The following is a 19,593-nucleotide window of genomic DNA, read 5'->3' as shown; positions in this document are numbered from 1 at the left end:
TTGGTTGTGGGTTTGTTATATATGACCTTTATTACGTTGAGGTATGTTCCCTCTTTGCTGAGAGTTTTTATCATAAATGGGTGCTGGATTTTATCAAATGCTTTTTCTGTATCTCTTGGTATGATCATATGGTTTTTATCCTTCATTTTGTTTATATGGTGTATCAAGTTTATTGATTTTTAGATATTGTATCAACCTTGCATCCCCGGAATAAATCCTACTTGATTATGGTGTATGATATTTTTAATGTATTGCTGGATCCAGTTTGCTTTATTAAGGATTTTAGCATCTGTGTTCATCAGGTCTTTTGGCTTATATAAATAATTTTCTTTTATTTAGTGTGTTTATCTGGTTTTAGAATTATGACAATGCTGAACTTATAAAACGAGCTTGGGAGTCTTCCCTTCTCTTGAATTGTTTGGAATGGTTTGAGAAGGATGACTGTTAATTCTTCTTTGAATGTTTGATTAAAATTCACCAAGTCGAGGACTTTTATTTATTGGGACTTTTTGATTACTGTTTCAGTTTCACTAGTTATAATCTGTCTATTCAGATTCTTTGATTCTTCCTGATTCAGTTTTTGAAAGACATGACCCTTGGTCACTGACTTGAAGCCCAATGTCTCTGGCTTGAGCCCAAGGTTGCTGGCTTGAGCAAGGGGTCACTGGCTTAGCTATAGCACCTCCCTCCCCCATCAAGGCTCATATGAGAAAGCAATCAATGAACAACTAGGGTGCTGCAACAAAGAATTGATGCTTTTCATCTCTCCCCTTTCCTGTCTGTTTCTATCTGTCCCTTTCTCTGTCTCTCTTGCTAAAAAAAAAAAAAGGTCATGATTACTCTTGACATATCAGTGCAAGAGATTGACCCTCAGTGATTGGCTGTGAGTACTGACCATGAGTGTAGCAGAGGAGCTGTTTTGCAGGGGCTGACTCCATGGAGCAGGATTCGCCTTAGCGGGGCTCTGGTGCCTGCTGAGTCCTCCCTTTTGGTATGTTATTTGTGGAGATGGTTCAGTTGTGCTCTGGTGTGGTCTGAAATTGGCTATGGATGTTGGTCCTGGGGCCTCTTGGGAGGGACTCTAGTGCAGGCAGTGGTCAGCCTTTGCCTAAGGTCACTTGGTACGAGCTACAATGTAATCTGCAGTTGGTTGCTGCTTTTGCTGGGCTTGTAGGTGCCTGGGAGAGGATAAGCTGAGAACTGAGGTTGGCAGCCTTTAGTGACAGTCTTGAGACTGCTTAGCCAGAGATATGGGGCATGCTGAGACCCGGTACTTCTTATTTAGGGTTTGTGAACCTTTGAAATATTTAGGAAACTTCACTGCACTCACCAAGACAGGCCACTTGTATGGAAAAGCAACTGGAAACAGCTTGAGTGGCTCTGCAAGTTGGGTGAAGCAGGGTCTCAGAGAATTACCAGGGTGGGACAGTGTTAGCCAGGTTGATGGAGACTCAAATATGGTGCCCACTTGTTCCTGCTGGGCAAGGGCTCAGCAAAGGAACAGTGGCTTCTACCAGCACTTCTGTCTGGGAGAAGGCTCACCCCCAGTCCTCACTTTGAAGCCAGACAATTCAATTCTTCCCTTGTTTGACTAGAAGTTTTTTTGTGTGTGTTTTTTTACAGAGACAGAGAGAGATTCAGAGAGAGGGATAAACAGGGACAGACAGACAGGAACAGAGAGATGAGAAGCATCAATCATCAGTTTTTCGTTGTGCCTTGCGACACCTTAGTTGTTCATTGATCGCTTTCTCATATGTGCTTTGACCGTGGGCCTTCAGCACCCCTTGCTCTAGCCAGCGACCTTGGTCCCAGCTGGTGAGCTTTTTCTCAAACCAGATGAGCCCGCGCTCAAGCTGGCGACCTCGGGGTCTCGAACCTGGGTCCTTCAGCATCCCAGTTCGACACTATCCACTGCACCACTGCCTGGTCAGGCATTGACTAGAAGTTTTTAGTATTTTTTTTATTTATTTTATACTTTCAATTTCTTTGCTGAGAACTGTTATTTGTTTAGTCCTTGTAAGCGTATTTTCTTTTGTGTCCTTTTGCATAGTTAAAATTGATGCTTTAAAATCCTTGCCTGCTTATTCTAACATTTTGGTCACCTTGGAGTTCTTTTCCATTGATTGCCTTTTTCTTGACCAGGAGTTGGAATCAAAAGCAATATCCTAAATACGAAAACAGCATAAAAGCTACTTCTGGTGTGATTATATGCACAAGAATTTCTAGAAAAGACAAAACCATAGTGCAAGAAAATCGTAAATGGTTTCCAGTGGCTTAGTGTGGAGGGCAAGGATTGACTGCTATATAGTAAATATTTTAGGCTTTGCAGACCATATAGTATTGTCATAACTATTCAACTCTGCTGTAGTATAAAAGCAGCAACAGAAAATATGTAAACAAAATGAATCTAGCTGTGTTCCCAAGATACTTTATTTACCTGAATTTGACCCACAGGCCGTTAGTTTGCCAACCTCTGGCCTTGACTGTGGATTATATTTTCTGTTTCTTCTTCTGTTGGTAATTTGGGGCTGAATCCTTAATACTGTGAATAATACATTGTAGAGACTCTGGATTCTGTTGTATTTCTTCAAAAAGTCTTGATTTTTTAAAGAAAAATTTGTCATTAATCTCTTTCTTTGGCTGGACATAAATGTCATGCTCTCGTCTGGTGGGCAGCAGCGGTGGTCTTAGTTCATTTCATGGAGCTATAGATGAGCTCCTTAGAATCTTTTCTGTGCACACATGGGTTCAGGGATCATCCAGAGACTTGGACAGATTTATATACAGAGTTTACCTTCTGTGTTTTTTCACTTTGAGGATTTCCTCATTTTCTAGCTCCCAGTGTTATGGTAGCTGTCAACTTTTTTTTTTCTTTTTCTGATTTTGAGCTGGTAAGCCTGCAGGGTTTCTATCTCAGTTATAACCATCAGCATGGAGCTGGCTGGGGTTTGCCTTAGGCAAATAGCCCTTAAAAAAAGGGAAACATTGATATTCACTTCTTTCAAATGGCAGATCTTCAGTTTATGCCTTGGTTCTTATTTGTTCTTTAGGGCCATCAAATAATGCTTTTTTACAGTTTGTTTAGAATTTATAGTTTTTGACCTGCAGGATGTTGGTCTGTTAGGAGCAAGTCTGCCCTTATTGGAAGTGGACCTCTTCATATATTTTTAAAATTTTTTATTGATTCATTTAGCGAGAGAATGAGGAAGAGATAGACAGGAACATCACTCTGTTCCAGTATATAGACCAACAACCTCTATGTTTTAGGATGATGCTTTAAGCAGCCAACCTATCTAGCCAGGGCTAGACCTTTCCAGATTGTTTTAAGTTTATTTTATTTTATTTTTTGTATTTTTCCAAAATGAGAAGGAGGTGGGAGGAACAGACAGACTCCCGCATGTGCCTGACCGGGATCCACCCAGCATGCCCACCAGGGTGCGATGCTCAGCCCCTCTGGGGTGTTGCTCCGCTGCAATAGGAGCCATTCTAGCACCTGAGGCTGAGGCCATGGAGCCATCCTCAGTGCCCAGGCCAACTTTGCTCCAATGGACCTTTGGCTGTGGGAGGGGAAGAGAGAGATAGAGAGAAAGGAAAGGAGGAAGGATGGAGAAGCAGATGGGCGCTTCTCCTGTGTGTCCTGGCTGGGAATTGAATCCCGGACTTTCACACACCGGGCCGATGCTCTATGGCTGAGCCAACTGGCCAGGGTCACCAGATTTATTTTTAGAAGGTTAACTCTGGCTGAATTAAGTTAGATGGGCTAAAGTGAAAATAAATTGGTGTCAGGAAGACAGTTTCGGCAAGATAAAAGGAGGGCCTGATCTATGTGGTGAAGGAACCAACAGGTGGGGTATTCTGAGGTAGGGTTGATGAGATTTGTTGATTGTCGAGGGAGAAGAGAAGTTGTGACAGTGAGATGTCTGAGATGGCAGAGATGGTGACTATTGGGAGTGGAGCAGGGTTAGGGCAGTGGCTTTGGGGATGGAGGCTTTAAAAATTGTTTTAAACTCACTTTATGATAAAATTCACCCATTTTAAATGGTAAGTTTTGATAAACATATATAGTCATGTAGCTACCACCACAATCATAGTATAAAATATTTCTACTATCCCAAAAAGTTCTTTCATGTCTCTTTGGAGTCTACTGCTTCTTCTACCTTCAGCCATTGATACACAGTGGTCTGCTTTCTCTCACTGTAGTTTTGCCTTTTCTAGAACTTGATGTAAACAGAATTATACAATATATATATATATAGCCTTTTGTGTCTGCTTGTTTAGAATAAAACTTTTGTGATTCATCCATGTTGTTGCACATATCAGTAACTTATTCTTCTTTATTGCTTAGGAGTCCATTGTAAGATTTTACCAAATTAGCTTATGTAACTAAGCTGCTCTGAATATTCAAGTACAGGTGTTTATGTGGACCTGTGTTCTTTTCTCTTGGGTAAGTACATGCTTGGGAGTAGGAATGCTGAGCTATATTGGCCTAACTTCATAAGAAACTGCCAAACTCTTTTCAGAGTTGCTTGCTTTGTTCTTTTGCATTTCCACCAGCAATGTGTGAGTACTGTAGTTACTCCATGTCCTCACCAGTACTTGGTATCATCAGTCTTTTTAGTTTAGCCATTCTAATAAGTGTTTAGTGATAACTCATTGTGATTTTAATTTGAATTTCCCTAATGACTATTGAATACCTTTTTATGTTCTTAGCTGCCATTTGTCATTTTTTAATCAATTATCTACCCGCTTATGAAGTATTTTACCCATTTGAAAAAAAACATGTTTTCTTATTGAGTATTTTATTACTCAGTAATCCTTTTATCAGATATGTGTTTTACAAATATTTTCTCCCAATCTGTCAATTGTATTTGCATTTTTAAAAAAAAATTTCACTTATTGATTTTACAGAGAAAGGATAGAGAGGGATGGGGAGTGAGAAGTATCAACTCATAGTTGCCTCACTTCGTTGTTCATTGATTACTTGTATCTGCCTTGACCGTGTAAGCCCAAGGTTTTGAACTAGCGAACTCAGTGTTCCAGGTTGACGTTCCACCCACTGTGCTACTACAGGCCAACCTGCCTTTTATAACACTGTCTTTTGAAATGCAAAAGTTTTATTTTGATAAACTTCAGTTTACCTTTTTTTCTTTTTTGGTTCACACATTTTGTGTCCCAAGAGCTCTTTGCCTAACCCAAAGCAAAAATAAATTTAGTTAGAAAAATAACATTGTTTACATTTTTACAAGTGTCTTTTTTTGTGTGTGTGACAGAGTGAGACAGAGGGACAAATAGGGACAGACAGACAGGAAGGGGGAGAGATGAGAAGCATCAATTTTTCATTGTGGCACCTTAGTTGTTCATTGATTGTTTTCTCATATATGCCTTGACCGGGGTGGGGGTGGGGGCTACAGCAGACCAAGTAACCCCTTGCTCGAGCCAGCGACCTTGGGCTCAAGCTGATGAGCCTTGCTCAAACCAGATGAGCCTGCGCTCAAGCTGGCGACCTCGGGGTCTCGAACCTGGGTTTTCTGCGTCCCAGTCCAACGCTCTATCCTCTGCACCACCACCTGGTCAGGCTACAAGTGTCTTTAATGGAAGAAACTTAATTCTCCTATATACTTTTGCATTTAATCTATTGCAGTATGTTGTTTTGGTTAAATTATAAGAGAAAGTCTGGTGATGAGTACAGATCTGTAATTGAAAAGCAAAGAGTATATTAATAGCCTTTTGGATAACTGGATATTCTTCTTTGATAGTATCCCAAAATTTGACAGGTGATAGTTTCTTAAAATTGCATCGTGCATTCTGAAACCATATCAGTGAACTTTTTGTACTGTTACACTAAAATCCATTGGCTTGCCCTGTACTTTGAATGGATCTTTTATGTTGTGCAGGGGAGGAAAGCTTTTACCTCCGCTGTGTTAGGTTCAGCATGTGAGGGCTTTGAGTTAAACTGACAAAAGACAGAATGATAGAGAAAGAAAGAACAGTTTACATGTGCAGTGTGATCTATGTGAGAGAACTCAGTAATAAGTAACTCAAAGGGGTGGTTGGAATTTGAGGCTTATATGCCATTTTCATAGGTGAAGGAAAGAGGTAAGAAAGCCTCTTGTGGGAAAACAAATGACTTCTTAGAAGGAGGGGGAGAAGGGGCACTTATGGGACTTCTTAGAAAGATGAATGGGTTTTCAGGAGAACAAGAGATAAAATGTTTGAAATAGCATTTACTATACAGGTATGAATTGTTTTTCTGTCTTTCAGGGCCCTAAAATTCCCTTGGAGAAGGGATTTAGGGTAGCTTTTATTTGCATTCTCCTCAGAGTACAACTGCCCTAAAGAAGAATTTGAGTCAGATAAAGGAAGCTCCCAGGAGGCTTATATTCCAAAGTCTGTTGAACTTTTAATGTCTTCAGCTTAAAATAATCTAACAATTCTGGGGTTCCAGGTGGGGTCCCAGTGTTGATATAATGACACAGTGCATTGATAATTTGAAAAATGTTGGTTCAGTTAATTCAGATCTTCCAAGTGTTGAGACATTTTATTTTATAATATTTAAAGAATCGCATTATCTTACATCACGATCTTCGATCTTTTTCATATCACGACATAATAAACTAATTACTAAAATTCTGCAGCACACCAAAAAATACAATTTTTTGCTGATTTGACAAAAAAATCAGAGGTATAATTTTGACTCATTCACTCTGGTTGACTATTGTGTTGGCTATTGTCATTTTTTTATTTGATAATCTAAGGGAAAAGAGGTCAGTGGTCCTGACTAAATAGTCAAGTATTGTGTGTTTTAAAAATTGTTGCGGCACACCAGTTGAGAATTGCTGGTTATATCAATTTGATCTCATCAGAATAGTCCTTATAAGTAGTAAGAAGCCATCAAGCTCCCAATGGCTGGTACAGATTTTTCAAAATCCTAATTTTTGCTTGAAAGCATGAATTTTATTCTTGGCAATACTGTCAGCTGTTTTCTTTGAAATAACAAGAGTTCTTCATTTATCTTCATTATATATGTCTGCCAAAATCTCAAGTTCAAATAATCATAGTTGGTCTATCAGTTGTTCTTTAAATTAAAAATGGTATTTCCATGTTCAGTTCACAACTCAAATGGTCTCACAAGTGTTTTTCCTTGAGATAACTACTGTACTTTGGCATGTAGCATTTCATCAAATCAGAATATTAAAAAATGTTTACGTAAGGGTTGATATTTAATAAAATTATTTTTATGCCCTCCTCCAACTGCATGTATATGGCAGTAAAGAATACAGTCGTTAATGATAAAATTTGATGCCAGTACCTTGATTTTGTACGGTGCCAATATTTTCATCCGCTATAGTTTTTATACTAGAAATGCACTGTAAGTATCAACACAATTGTTCTAGGAAAACCATGAGATTAAAAAAAGTTACTCAACTTGGATTTTCTGAACATCACTTGTGTTTGTTCCTGAGAAGTCACATACAAGATCATCGTTGGTGACTGGTTGGTGCTAGCCCTAGATGAGTATAAACGAAATAGCAAGTCTAGCCAGCTCTGTAGATTTTTTTGTAGAACAAAGTTACAAATTCCAGAAGTGAAATCCTAAATTCTTTAAATTTGCAGCAAAATTATTAGCTTACTGAGCTACTTACTGTATCACTGAAAAGCAGTGCTGCCAGGATTTGTTTTAGTGACTTTCCTTCCAGCCGGCATGCTGCAGTGCCTGCTGTCAGGCTGTGCTGCTCGGGTAATTCAGGGCAGGCACTGACTGAGGAAGCTGCTTCATTGCCTTTTTTACTTTGAACTTGAAAGGCTTTAACAATTTAAAAAATTTTAAAGAACTTATTACATCTGCATTTAAAATATTCAATTCCTTTTTCTTTAAATTCTGAGTGGTCTCAAAATGTCATGGTAACTTAATTGGCATAATATAATAATAATAAGATATTCTGTCTTAATTGGCATAATATGATAATAAAATATTCTGTCACCTAAGATTCAGTAAGGTAAATTATTAACATCTATGAAATAAAGAGAAAGGTGGCTGCCATCACTTCTCGGCCTTTTGGCTAAGATCAAGTGTAGAGAAAGGTGGCTTTTGTTATACTTTGGTTTCTTTTTTTTTTTTTTTTTAAGGTATTTTTTACAGAGACAGAGAGTGAGTCAGAGAGAGAGATAGACAGGGACAGACAGACGGGAACGGAGAGAGATGAGAAGCATCAATCATTAGTTTTTCATTGCACGTTGCAACACCTTAGTTGTTCACTGATTGCTTTCTCATATGTGCCTTGACCGCGGGCCTTCAGCAGACTGAGCAACCCCTTGCTGGAGCCAGCAACCTTGGGTTCAAGCTGGTGGGCTTTTGCTCAAACCAGATGAGCCCGTGCTCAAGCTGGCGACCTCAGGGTCTCGAACCTGGGTCCTCTGCATCCCAGTCTGATGCTCTATCCACTGCGCCACCACCTGGTCAGGCATACTTTGGTTTCTTATTTATAATTTTGCCAGTTTCTTTGGCCAGTTGCATTATTTTTAGCGTCTTTAGATGTCTACATTCCAGCTGTGGGCTGAGAAAGTGAGTCTTCTAATATTTTTTGAGCCAGCGATTTATTTTTAAATATAAGGAAAATACCAAATAAATCTTTTATTTTAGAAAAAATATTAAAATAAAACAATACATTTTAGATATAATTTAAACATTGAGAAAAGTTTTCAAAAAAAATAAAAAATATTATTGCAAAACAAAGTAACAAAAATTACTTGTTTCTACCAAGATGCATGAAGAACTTTGAAATTTTACAATAATGATTTATTAGGCAATAATGGGATTATATGGATGACAGCAAGTATTACTAAAAATGGCTAGGAAGAATATGACAGAATAATTGAGAAAGAAAAAATTGAGAGGCTAAATTATATCCTAAACCCACCTTAGAAAATGCTAGAAGCCCTGGCCGGTTGGCTCAGTGGTAGAGCGTCGGCCTGGCGTGCAGGAGTCCCGGGTTCGATTCCCGGCCAGGGCACACAGGAGAAGCGCCCATCTGCTTCTCCACCCCTCCCCCGCTCCTTCCTCTCTGTCTCTTCCCCTCCTGCAGCGAGGCTCCATTGAAGCAAAGATGGCTCGGGCGCTGGGGATGGATCTGTGGCCTCTGCCTCAGGCGCTAGAGTGGCTCTGGTCGCAACATAGCGATGCCCAGGATGGGCAGAGCATCGCCCCCTGGTGGGCAGAGCGTTGCCCCTGGTGGGCGTGCCGGGTGGACCCCTGTCGGGCGCATGCGGGAATCTGTCTGACTGTCTCTCCCGGTTTCCAGCTTCAGGAAAAAAAAAAAAAAAAAAATGCTAGAAAACATACGAATAGATAAGCATATATTCCATTAGCCATCAAAGTGATGATATTATCACTTGTCATGTGGTCTCAGGAAAACTCCATTGTAGACTTACAAAAGAATGAGAGTGAAAAAGGCAAATAATTTTAGTATTACCATGAAATTAGTTTTTGCTTCATAGACCAGGCCCTCAAACGGTGTTAAGGACCATGAACTATGCTTTGTAAACTGCTGTTCTAGGTTACCTAGGGTTTCTACTACTATCTCTGCTAGTGACACAGTCATTTGTCTCTCCAGCCCAGATAATAGCACCAAGTGCTGGCCTTGTATGTCCAGTGCCTGCTGAACAACCCGGGCTGCTTCCTCAGCTCGGTGCTCGCTTATTCTTAGGCCTTTGCACACATTCATTGTTCTGCCCCAAATTTTCTTTTTTTTCTTTTTGTGTGTGACAGAGACAGAGAGTCAGAGAGAGGGACAGATAGCGACAGACAGACAGGAAGGGAGAGATATGAGAAGCGTCAGTTCTTTGTTGCAGTACCTTAGTTGTTCATTGATTGCTTTCTCATATGTACCTTGACCGGGGCTACAGCAGAGCAAGTGACCCCTTGCTCAAGCCAGTGACCCCGCACTCAAGCTGGCAACCTCAGAGTTTTGAACCTGGGTCGTCTGGGTCCCAATCTGACGCTCTATCCACCGTGCCACTCACTGCCTGGTCAGGCCCAAATTTTCTTATTTCTTCTGTTCACCCAGAAAACTACTAGACTCTGAGCTTCTTGGGGACAGGGACTGGGCATCTTAAATCCCAGATTTTAGCAGAATGCCTGTCATTAGGCGACTTAGTAAATGTTGTTGATTGAATTAAATCAAGCAAGATTTCTAGCCTCATAAACAATAAATTTGCAGTTCATCCCAGGGTAAATTTTTTCTGCTTTATGTCTGATCTCACTCATTCTACACTGGTTTTTATTAGCTTCAGTTTCAGAGAAAGGATTTCATAACCTACTCCAAATTCAAGGCAGCCAACCCTTATACATTAATTCATCCAACGGTTTTTGTTTTGTTTTTCCTTTTGCCTTACTAAGAGTACAATGTATCTGAAGGGAAGGTATTTTGGGGCTGGGACTCAATATCTTAATTTTTAGCTTTCTTTCTGACTGTTGAGGGTATCACAAGACACTTAACATCTCTTTCTCTCTATTAAAATCATCTGATTTCCACTACCACTAGTGGTGGGAAAAATGTATACTACATATATTTTCTCTGAAGGAAAATGTTCTAACATTCATATGATAACTAACATTTCTTAAGTTGTTAACAATATGACAGAAACTATTCTAAATGTATTACATACTTAACTCTAATCTGATAGTGCTATGAGAGGTAGATTTTCTTATTATTCCTATTTTACTTTAACAAAATGAGGCATGGAAAAGTAATAGATTCTGAGTTTTAACTCAGAGCTTAATTTGGCTCCAGAGGCTATGTTCTTAACTACCATAAATAGCTTCTCTCAAATCCAAATACATTATTTTTATCATTAATTTAGTACCTATGCACAGATTCTCATTATAGAATTACTTATAATTGTGAAATTGAAAATAACTTCAGAGAATACTTAAATAATGATATATATGTGCAATAGCTAGTTATTTAAAAATCACATTTTTATATTTTTAAGTAATTTTGTAAGTATTAAGAATACTTAATGGTATGGAAAAATATATGAGGCTGAGAGACTAAGATAAAAATCCTAGTCGTTGAGAAGCATATTTAATAAATTTGTATATTATATATACTTATATAAATATACAAATATTCTTTTAAAAGACTGGAAAGAAGTATACTGATTCTTGTTAGTAGTGCAGTTGTGAGAAATTGAGTTAAAAATACTTTTAAAATAACATTTGTTGGATATGTCCTATGTGCTAGGCACTACATTAAATTCTTTTTTTTTTTTTTAATTTATTTTTTGTATTTTTCTGAAGCTGGAAACGGGGAGGCAGTCGACAGACTCCCGCATGTGTCCGACCGGGATCCACCCGGCACGCCCACCAGGGGGCGATGCTCTGCCCATCCTGGGCGTCGCTTTGTCACGACCAGAGCCACTCTAGCGCCTGGGGCAGAGGCCAAGGAGCCATCCTCAGTGCCCGGGCCATCTTTTGCTCCAACGGAGCCTTGGCTGCAGGAGGGGAAGAGAGAGACAGAGAGCAAGGAAAGGGGGAGGGGTGGAGAAGCAGATGGGCGCCTCTCCTGTGTGCCCTGGCCAGGAATTGAACCCGGGACTTCCACACGCCAGGCCGATGCTCTACCACTGAGCCAACCGGCCAGGGCCACATTAAATTCTTTATGTGTGTTTTCTTGGTGAACTCTCCCATGAATCCCATGATGTAGGTACTACTCATTTTTCAGATGAAGAAGCTGAGGCCTATAAAGATTAACTTGTCTAGGGTTATACAACCAATAAATAGAAGAGTTGGAACCTCTATGTTATTTATATATATATATATATATTTGTGTTTAAAATATATATATATTTGTGTTTGAGACAGAGAGAGAGACAGAGAGAGGGACAGATAGGGACGGACAGGAAGGGAGAGAGATGAAAAGCATCAATTCTTCATTGCGGCTCCTTTGTTGTTCATTGACTGCTTTCTCATATGTGCCTTGACCAGGGAGCTGCAGCAGAGCGAGTGACCCCTTGCTCAAGCCAGTGACTGTGGGATCATGTCTATGATCCCACTCTTAAGCCAGCGACCCAGTGCTCAAACTGGTGAGCCTGTGCTTAAGCTGGATGAGCTTGTGTCCAAGCCAGCGACCTTGGGGTTTCAAACCTGGGTTCTCTGGGTCCCAGTCTGATGCTCTTTCCACTATGCCACTGCCTGGTCAGGCTGTGTTATAGTCTTATGTTTTGTATTTTCTAAACTTTTTATAATTTGTATTATTTACATGATCAAAACCAAATTGATTTAAAATTATGCAAACACTGGGACCTACAAGAAGTCAGGCTTATACAATCTGGTAGGATTTCCTCATTTGAACCATTGATTCCCTGAACTAGCTATGCAAAATAACAAAGCATGGGACTTGAAAGAAATTAGACCAAGTGTTTTAAAAGTTACAGTAGATGCAGTGCACTGTTTCTGTCCTACCAGGGAATTTTTTTTTTTATTGTTTACTATAGGGAACAGATTTTTTTTTTTCTGAAGTGAGAAACTGGGAGGCAGAGAGACAGACTCCCACATGTGCCCAATCAGGATCCACCTGGCATGCCAACAGGGGGCGATGCTTTGCCATCTGGGACATTGCTCTTTTGCAACTGGAGCCATTCTAGCGCCTGAGGCGGAGGCCATGGAACCATCCTCAGCACCTGGGCCAACTTTGCTCCAGTGGAGCCTTGGCTGCAGGAGGAGAAGAGAGAGATAGAGAGAAAGGAGAGGGGGAAGGGAAGAGAAGGCCGGGAATCGAGCCTGGAACTTCACATGCTGGGTTGACGCTCTACCACTGAGCCAACTGGCCAGGGCAAACTGATTTTTTTTCTAGCATGGGTTGCAGGTAGTACCCTTTAGTGAAGTGAGATCTGGTATATATGTTACAGTGTAGTTAACATGTAAGGCTGAGCATTTTTATAATTGTTTAAGTTGTTTGCTAGCAGTGGTTGTGGTTGTGGTTGTGGTTGCTAGTAGTCACTTTTGTCTGTTGGGGCCCAATAAGGTAGATGTAGCCAAATGCCCAAAGGAAAAACTTTTTTTGTGTGTGAATATATGGACTGTCTCTCGCTTTGCTGCAAGGGGTTACTCACTCTGCTGCAGCCCGCTGGTCAAGGCACATATAAGAAAGCAGTCAATGAACAACTAAGGAGCCACAATGAAGAATTGATACTTCTCTTCTCTCTCCCTGTCTGTCTGTCCCTGTCTGTCTATCCCTCTCGCTGTCTCTCTCTCTGTCTCTGTCACACACACAAATATAGGCATGGTAGGAGGATTTTTCTAGTACAGTCATCCCTCGCAATATTGCGGTTCACTTTTCATGGTCTCACTGTATTACAGATTTTTAAATTGTATATATCTAATTTTGTATTGCTGATTTTTTACTATATTGCGTCATTTTGCGGTATATAGGTATTTTAATATTTTTATTATTTTAATTACTTTTGCAGTAAAATAAGTGTGAGAAAGGTTAATAACCATGTAAGAAAGGTTTATAAGAGTATGGGGAGAGTTTATAAAGCCTTAAAATATATGTAAAAATACATAAATAATAAAATAAATATAAAGTCGCTACTTTATGGATTTTTGCTTATCGCGCAGGGTTTTGGAACCTAACACCCGTGATAGACGAGGGACCACTGTATATAAATGTATATCTGTAGTTGACAAATGTATTTAATGAAATTAGAGGTATTTAGTTAATCATCTGTCATCTTTAAGAATAACATTGATTGACTGACTGGTAGATTGCTCTATCCACTGGTGGTGCAGTGGATAGAGCATTGACCTGCAACACTGAGGTCCCAGATTCAAAACACCAAGGTTACCAGCTTGAGCATGGGCTTGCTGGCTTGAGTCCATAGGTCACTGGCTTGATTCCCAATGTTGCTGGCTTATGCAAGGGGTCACTGGCTCAGTTTGAGCTCCCTGATCAAGGCACATATGAGAAGCAGTCAGTGAACAACTAAAGTGAAGCAATGACGAGCTAATGCTTCTTACTCACTTTCCTCTCTCCCTCTCTCTCTTCCTGTCTCTTTCTCTCAAAATCAATTAAATAATAAAAAAGAATAACGATCAAAGAAGGCAACTGTAATATTTTCCTACAATTATCCCATTGTCAAAGAATGACTAGTAGGCTAAAGAGATCATTGACTGACCCCACAATATATTTCACATATCCTTATGGTAAGAATTTTGGTGACTCATATTTTTTAACTTGAGGAATTTGTGTTGTAGCAGGAAAACACATCTGCTATAAACCTTTGTCTAAATAACAGAGTTTTTCCTCTGGTAGGAAGTTATTTTGAGGACAACACATGGAGATTAAGGAAGAAAATTTTCACCCACACAGTCATTTCTATTACACTAAGTAGACCTTGTCAGTAGAGGGGCAGTGTTAGTGAACCAGTGAATATGTGTAACACACACACACACACACACACACACACACACACACACACACACACACGTACTTCACCAGTGAAATAGAGAACAAGGGTGTAGGGAAGACTGGATCAAGTAAAAGAAGAGACCTCAACGATTTAAGTGAATTGCTTCCTTTCAAATATGTAAGGCTACGAAAAAAATAGAAGAGTAATAAAACTGTTGCACTCACTGAAGAAAACAGGACATTTTAAAGATGTAACTCTTTTCAGCGTTTTCTTTATATATATATTTTATTCATTTTAGAGAGGAGAGAGAGAGAAGGTGGGAGGAGCAGGAAGCATCAACTCCCATACATGCCTTGACCAGGCAAGCCCAGGGTTTCGAACTGGTGACCTCATCAACGTTTTCTTCTTATTTTCACCTTTTAAAAATAATTTAGCCTGACCAGGCGGTGGCGCAGTGGATAGAGCGTCGGACTGGGATGCGGAGGACCCAATTCGAGGTCTCAAGGTTGCCAGCTTGAGCACAGGCTCATCTGGTTTGAGCAAAGCTTGGACCCAAGGTTGCTGGCTTGAGCAAGGGGTTACTCAGTCTGCTGAAGGCCCATGGTCAAGGCACATATGAGAAAGCAATCAATGAGCAACTAAGGTGTCACAATGAAAAACTGATGATTGATGCTTTTCATCTCTCTCCGTTCCTGTCTGTCTGTCCCTATCTATCCCTCTCTCTCTGTCTCTGTAAAATAAATAAATTAATTAAATAAATTTAAAAATAATAATAATTTAAACTTTTCCATATTATTTTGCCCACTGATCTGGGTAATTTTGTTGCTTTTAGCCATAAAACTTATTACAATCAATTGTAATATAAGGGATTTCTTTTGCTGGCTCTGTTCCTTTATTGGCATCTTTAGTCCTGAGCAGGGTGCTCGACTGTCCCAACTCCTGGGAAATTCCTCAGGAGCAGACAAACAAGGCAGTTGTCATCCTAACCCAGAGTGTGTGTATTATGCTCGAGATGGGGTTTAGGTTGGGGCATGCAAGATGGGAGGAAACTATTGGAAGTGGAAAGTGCTGATGTATGAAGAGAAGATTTTTTTCTTTGTGAAGAATGTTCACTGTAGCTAAGAACACAGGGAAATCAGTAATTTGGCAACTATGTATGTGCTTGGTTCTGAGTCAGAGATGAGTGCTCAGTGGACCCCTGTTTTTCATCCTGCATTCTTCATACCTGTCTTGAAAGATAAGTTGCAAATAAGAGAATTGCGATAATAATTGTGAGCCCTCCTTGAACATACAAGAACATTCTGCCTTTAGTGGGTTTGGGTTCTAAGTACACTCTTTTTCCTGTTTCATGTAACCTTATTTTAGCAAGTGGAGATGTGAACATTTTTACTTTAAAATTTTACTTGCTTTTATGTAGTTACAGACTACCATATTTATTACATAATGTTATTGAACTCAAGTTTTATTCATTATAAAGGTCTTACAACTCCTCATCACTGTCAAAATTCGCATCCATTAACTTGTCCTCATCTGTGTCTGATGACGAATCACTGTCTTCAGCAATTAGCATAAAAACAAGCCTGAAAAAGGGAGAAATGCAAGTAAAAAATCTACAGCCACTGTATAAGACACACCCAGTTTTTTGTTTTTTGTTTTTTGTTTTTTTAATTTTTCTGAAGTTGGAAACGGGGAGGCAGTCAGACAGACTCCCACATGCGCCCGACCGGGATCCACCTGGCATGCCCACCAGGGGGTGATGCTCTGCCCATCTGGGGCGTTGCTCTGTTGCAACCAGAGCCATTCTAGTGCCTGAGGCAGAGGCCATATAGCCATCCTCAGTGCCCGGGCCAACTTTGCTCCAATGGAGCCTTGGCTGCGGGAGGAGAAGAGAGAGACAGAGAGGAAGGAGAGGGGGAGGGGTGGAGAAGCAGATGGGCGCTTCTCCTGTGTGCCCTTGCTGGGAATCGAACCCAGGACTCCTGCATGCCAGGCTGACACTCTACCACTGAGCTACCGGCCAGGGCCGACACACCCAGTTTTTAGACCCCAAATTTTTGGGGAAAAGTTTTCTTATACATGGGAAAATATAGAACTTTAAACATTATTTGTCTATATTTATTATTTGACTATATCAAAGTTAATACTTAGAATAAGACTTCCTGTAACATACTTGGCAGACCAATTTTGGGTTTTACTTTGCCTTTCTCCCCTTAGTCTTGTTCTTGGTTTCTTATGTTACAGAGAGGTGTGGGAAATGGAACTGGACAGACTCAAGAATCAAGATAGTGAAATAAATCAGAACATTATGGAAGAAACAGAACGGGCTTGGAAGGCAGAGGTGAGAAGAGTTAGTATATTGAAGGCCTTGATTTTGGGCTTCCAGATGGTCTGTCTTTTTGATATAATGGTGTATCACTAAGCCATATAAGTATTATACCATATAGCCATGAAGCATTGGTTTTAACTAAGCTTTGTATTTGTAAAATTAATAAAGTGTGTGTGTGGTTTTCTTAGATCTTATCACTAGAGAGTCGGAAAGAGTTGCTGGTGTTGAAGCTTGAAGAAGCAGAAAAAGAAGCAGAACTTCACCTTACTTACCTCAAGTAAATATCTTTCCATCCTAGAGTTTAATGGTCCTGCAGTTTTATGTGTGTGGAGGGGGCTGTTTTGTTTTGTTTTGTTGTTTAGGTTTGAAACCCCAGACCAGCTAGTCTGGCATTTGTTCTGTCTTTACAGGAATTTCAAGGTCTTGTCTGTCTGTGCAGTAGTAATTATTCTGTGATTTCTCTTCCCGTATTCTAACTTCCTATTTCTCAGTAACTCTTCCTTTCTACAGTTTTATATTTTCTGTTGTATTATTTCCAGTTGTATAAACAGTATCTTTCATGCTGTCAAGCGTAACAGGTATCTTTGGAGATTCATTTCTTAGGTAGTTGGCTTTCCCCTTTCTGCCATGGAGTCTGGAGGACTCCTGTGGTGTTTTCGGGCAAACAGGCCTATGTCTCAGTGGTTGGTTCTCTTTCTCTAGTACTTGGCTTAAAAGGTGCTGGAGTTACAGTGAGGCAAATGACCTAGATCCTCAGCCTTCTCTTGCATCTGGTTTGACCTCTTCATTCCAGGCCTATTAGCCAGTTACTGCTATATTCTCTCAGAGCGTTGGGAGTTGGGCTTTCTTTAATTCTGTAAATTCCTGTTGGTTTCTTGAAAGGTCTACTCCCCCAACACTAGAGACAGTTCGTTCCAAACAGGAGTGGGAGACAAGACTGAATGGAGTTCGGATGATGAAAAAGAATGTTCGGGTGAGTGCAGTAGTGGGGATCATGAGCCTGAGTTAGTCTGTGCTTAAATCCTTGTGGTGACAGTGAGGTGGGGCCTTTTGCATTGCCATTTGGAGCCTGTTCTCCCCTTCCTTTGTTATCTTCGTATCGGCAGTGCTCTTGTTCTGAGAAGCGCCCTCAGCTCTGTGGTGAAGGCTGACCCTCTCCCTTCTCTCTGTAGGACCAGTTTAATAGTCACATCCAGCTGGTGCGGAGCGGAGCCAAACTCAGCAGCCTGCCCCAGATCCCTACTCCCACTTTGCCTCCTCCCCCCTCAGAGGTGAGAATGCTGGTTTGGGGAACTCAGCCTTTCTGGGACAGAATCAGAGTCCTTCACCTGTTCTCCTTAAGAAGATACTGGTTTTATTATTATATTATTATTGGTTGTTATTGGTATTATTTGGTGTAATAGTTGCTTATTGATTTCTACTGTAGTTTCCTAACCTTTCATTTTCTTCTCTCTTTTGTCCTTACCTCTTCCCCTCTACAGACAGACTTTATGCTTCAGGTGTTTCAGCCTAGTCCCTCTCTGGTTCCTCGGATGCCCTTCTCCATTGGGCAGGTCACAATGCCCATGGTTATGCCCAGTGCAGACCCCCGCTCCTTGTCTTTCCCAATCCTGAACCCTGCCCTTTCCCAGCCCAACCAGCCTTCCCCGCCCCTTCCTGGCTCCCATGGGAGAAGCAGTCCTGGCTTGGGTTCCCTTGTCAGCTCCCACGGTCCCCACATGCCCCCTGCCGCCTCCATCCCGCCTCCCCCAGGCTTGGGTGGTGTTAAGGCTTCTGCTGAAGCTCCCCGACCCCAACCAGTAGACAAGCTGGAGAAGATCCTGGAGAAGCTGCTGACTCGGTTCCCACAATGCAATAAGTAAGTGTCTTGAAGGACTGATTTTTTAAAAGTTGGCAGAGAAATTTTATGGGCTAAAATAGGAGAGGTTTCATGGACATTCCCCATAAGTATAGCATAGACTATCTCTCCCTTTCTTTTTCAGGGCCCAGATGACCAACATTCTTCAGCAAATCAAGACGGCACGTACCACTATGGCAGGCCTGACCATGGAGGAGCTGATCCAGTTGGTAGCGGCCCGACTGGCAGAACATGAGCGAGTGGCGGCGAGTACTCAGGTAGAATAAGCCCCTTGGGGGAGAGCTCAGACCTGCCAAGATGTAGGGGAGGAGGCAGTTCTCAGAGAAACTCGGAGTGGGGAGCAGCACAGCAGCCAGGGGACCTAGTCGGCCTCTTCCTGTGCTGGACAGGAGCTAACAGATCTCTCTTCTAGCTCTGTTAGACGCCTTCCTTACTCTGACGTGGTTTGTGCCCACAGCCACTTGGTCGGATCCGGGCCTTGTTCCCTGCTCCCTTGGCCCAAATCAGCACCCCAATGTTCCTGCCTTCTGCGCAAGTCTCTTATCCTGGAAGGTCTTCACATGTAAGCCTCCTTTTCTTTGAAAACTAGGATGTGAAGGTGGGGGGGGGTTACAGATGGGATGTGAAGGTACAGAGAGGGCGGGCTTACAGATGGAAGAACCTGTCATCTCATCAGCTGAGTTGTTGGCCCCAACTGGGAAAATGTAAGAACTTTGACAAGAACCTGTATTTGAGTTTTTATTTCTTCTGGTGTAAAATCTTTTTACTACATGGAAACAGTAGATGAACTCATAGACAGAAAAGGCAAGGAGCCCCAGAGGTTTCTTTCTTTTTTCTTTTTTTTTTTTTTTCTTTTTTCTGAAGCTGGAAACAGGGAGAGACAGTCAGACAGACTCCCGCATGCACCCGACTGGGATCCACCCGGCACGCCCACCAGGGGTGACGCTCTGCCCCTCCGGGGTGTCGCTTCGCCGTGACCAGAGCCACTCCAGCGCCT

General features: G+C 41.1%; 1 protein-coding gene across 6 annotated transcripts in view; it reads left to right on the top strand.

The window, feature by feature from the left end:
* Positions 1-19,593, top strand: part of RNF214 (ring finger protein 214) — a 59,856-nt gene that overhangs the window by 35,976 nt on the left and 4,287 nt on the right. For all 6 annotated transcript variants that reach the window (XM_066372675.1, XM_066372677.1, XM_066372674.1 and 3 more), the window contains exons 7-13: positions 16,654-16,750; positions 16,927-17,015; positions 17,621-17,711; positions 17,911-18,009; positions 18,220-18,596; positions 18,721-18,853; positions 19,054-19,158. In XM_066372675.1, coding sequence (XP_066228772.1) covers positions 16,654-16,750; positions 16,927-17,015; positions 17,621-17,711; positions 17,911-18,009; positions 18,220-18,596; positions 18,721-18,853; positions 19,054-19,158 — 991 coding nt within the window. The remainder of the gene's footprint in view (positions 1-16,653; positions 16,751-16,926; positions 17,016-17,620; positions 17,712-17,910; positions 18,010-18,219; positions 18,597-18,720; positions 18,854-19,053; positions 19,159-19,593) is intronic.

The sequence above is a fragment of the Saccopteryx leptura genome, chromosome 1 (assembly GCF_036850995.1).
Source record: "Saccopteryx leptura isolate mSacLep1 chromosome 1, mSacLep1_pri_phased_curated, whole genome shotgun sequence".
In the NCBI taxonomy this organism is placed as follows: Eukaryota; Metazoa; Chordata; class Mammalia; order Chiroptera; family Emballonuridae; genus Saccopteryx; species Saccopteryx leptura.
The sequence above is the reverse complement of the archived record's forward strand: the minus strand, read 5'-3'. Positions and strand labels throughout refer to the sequence as shown.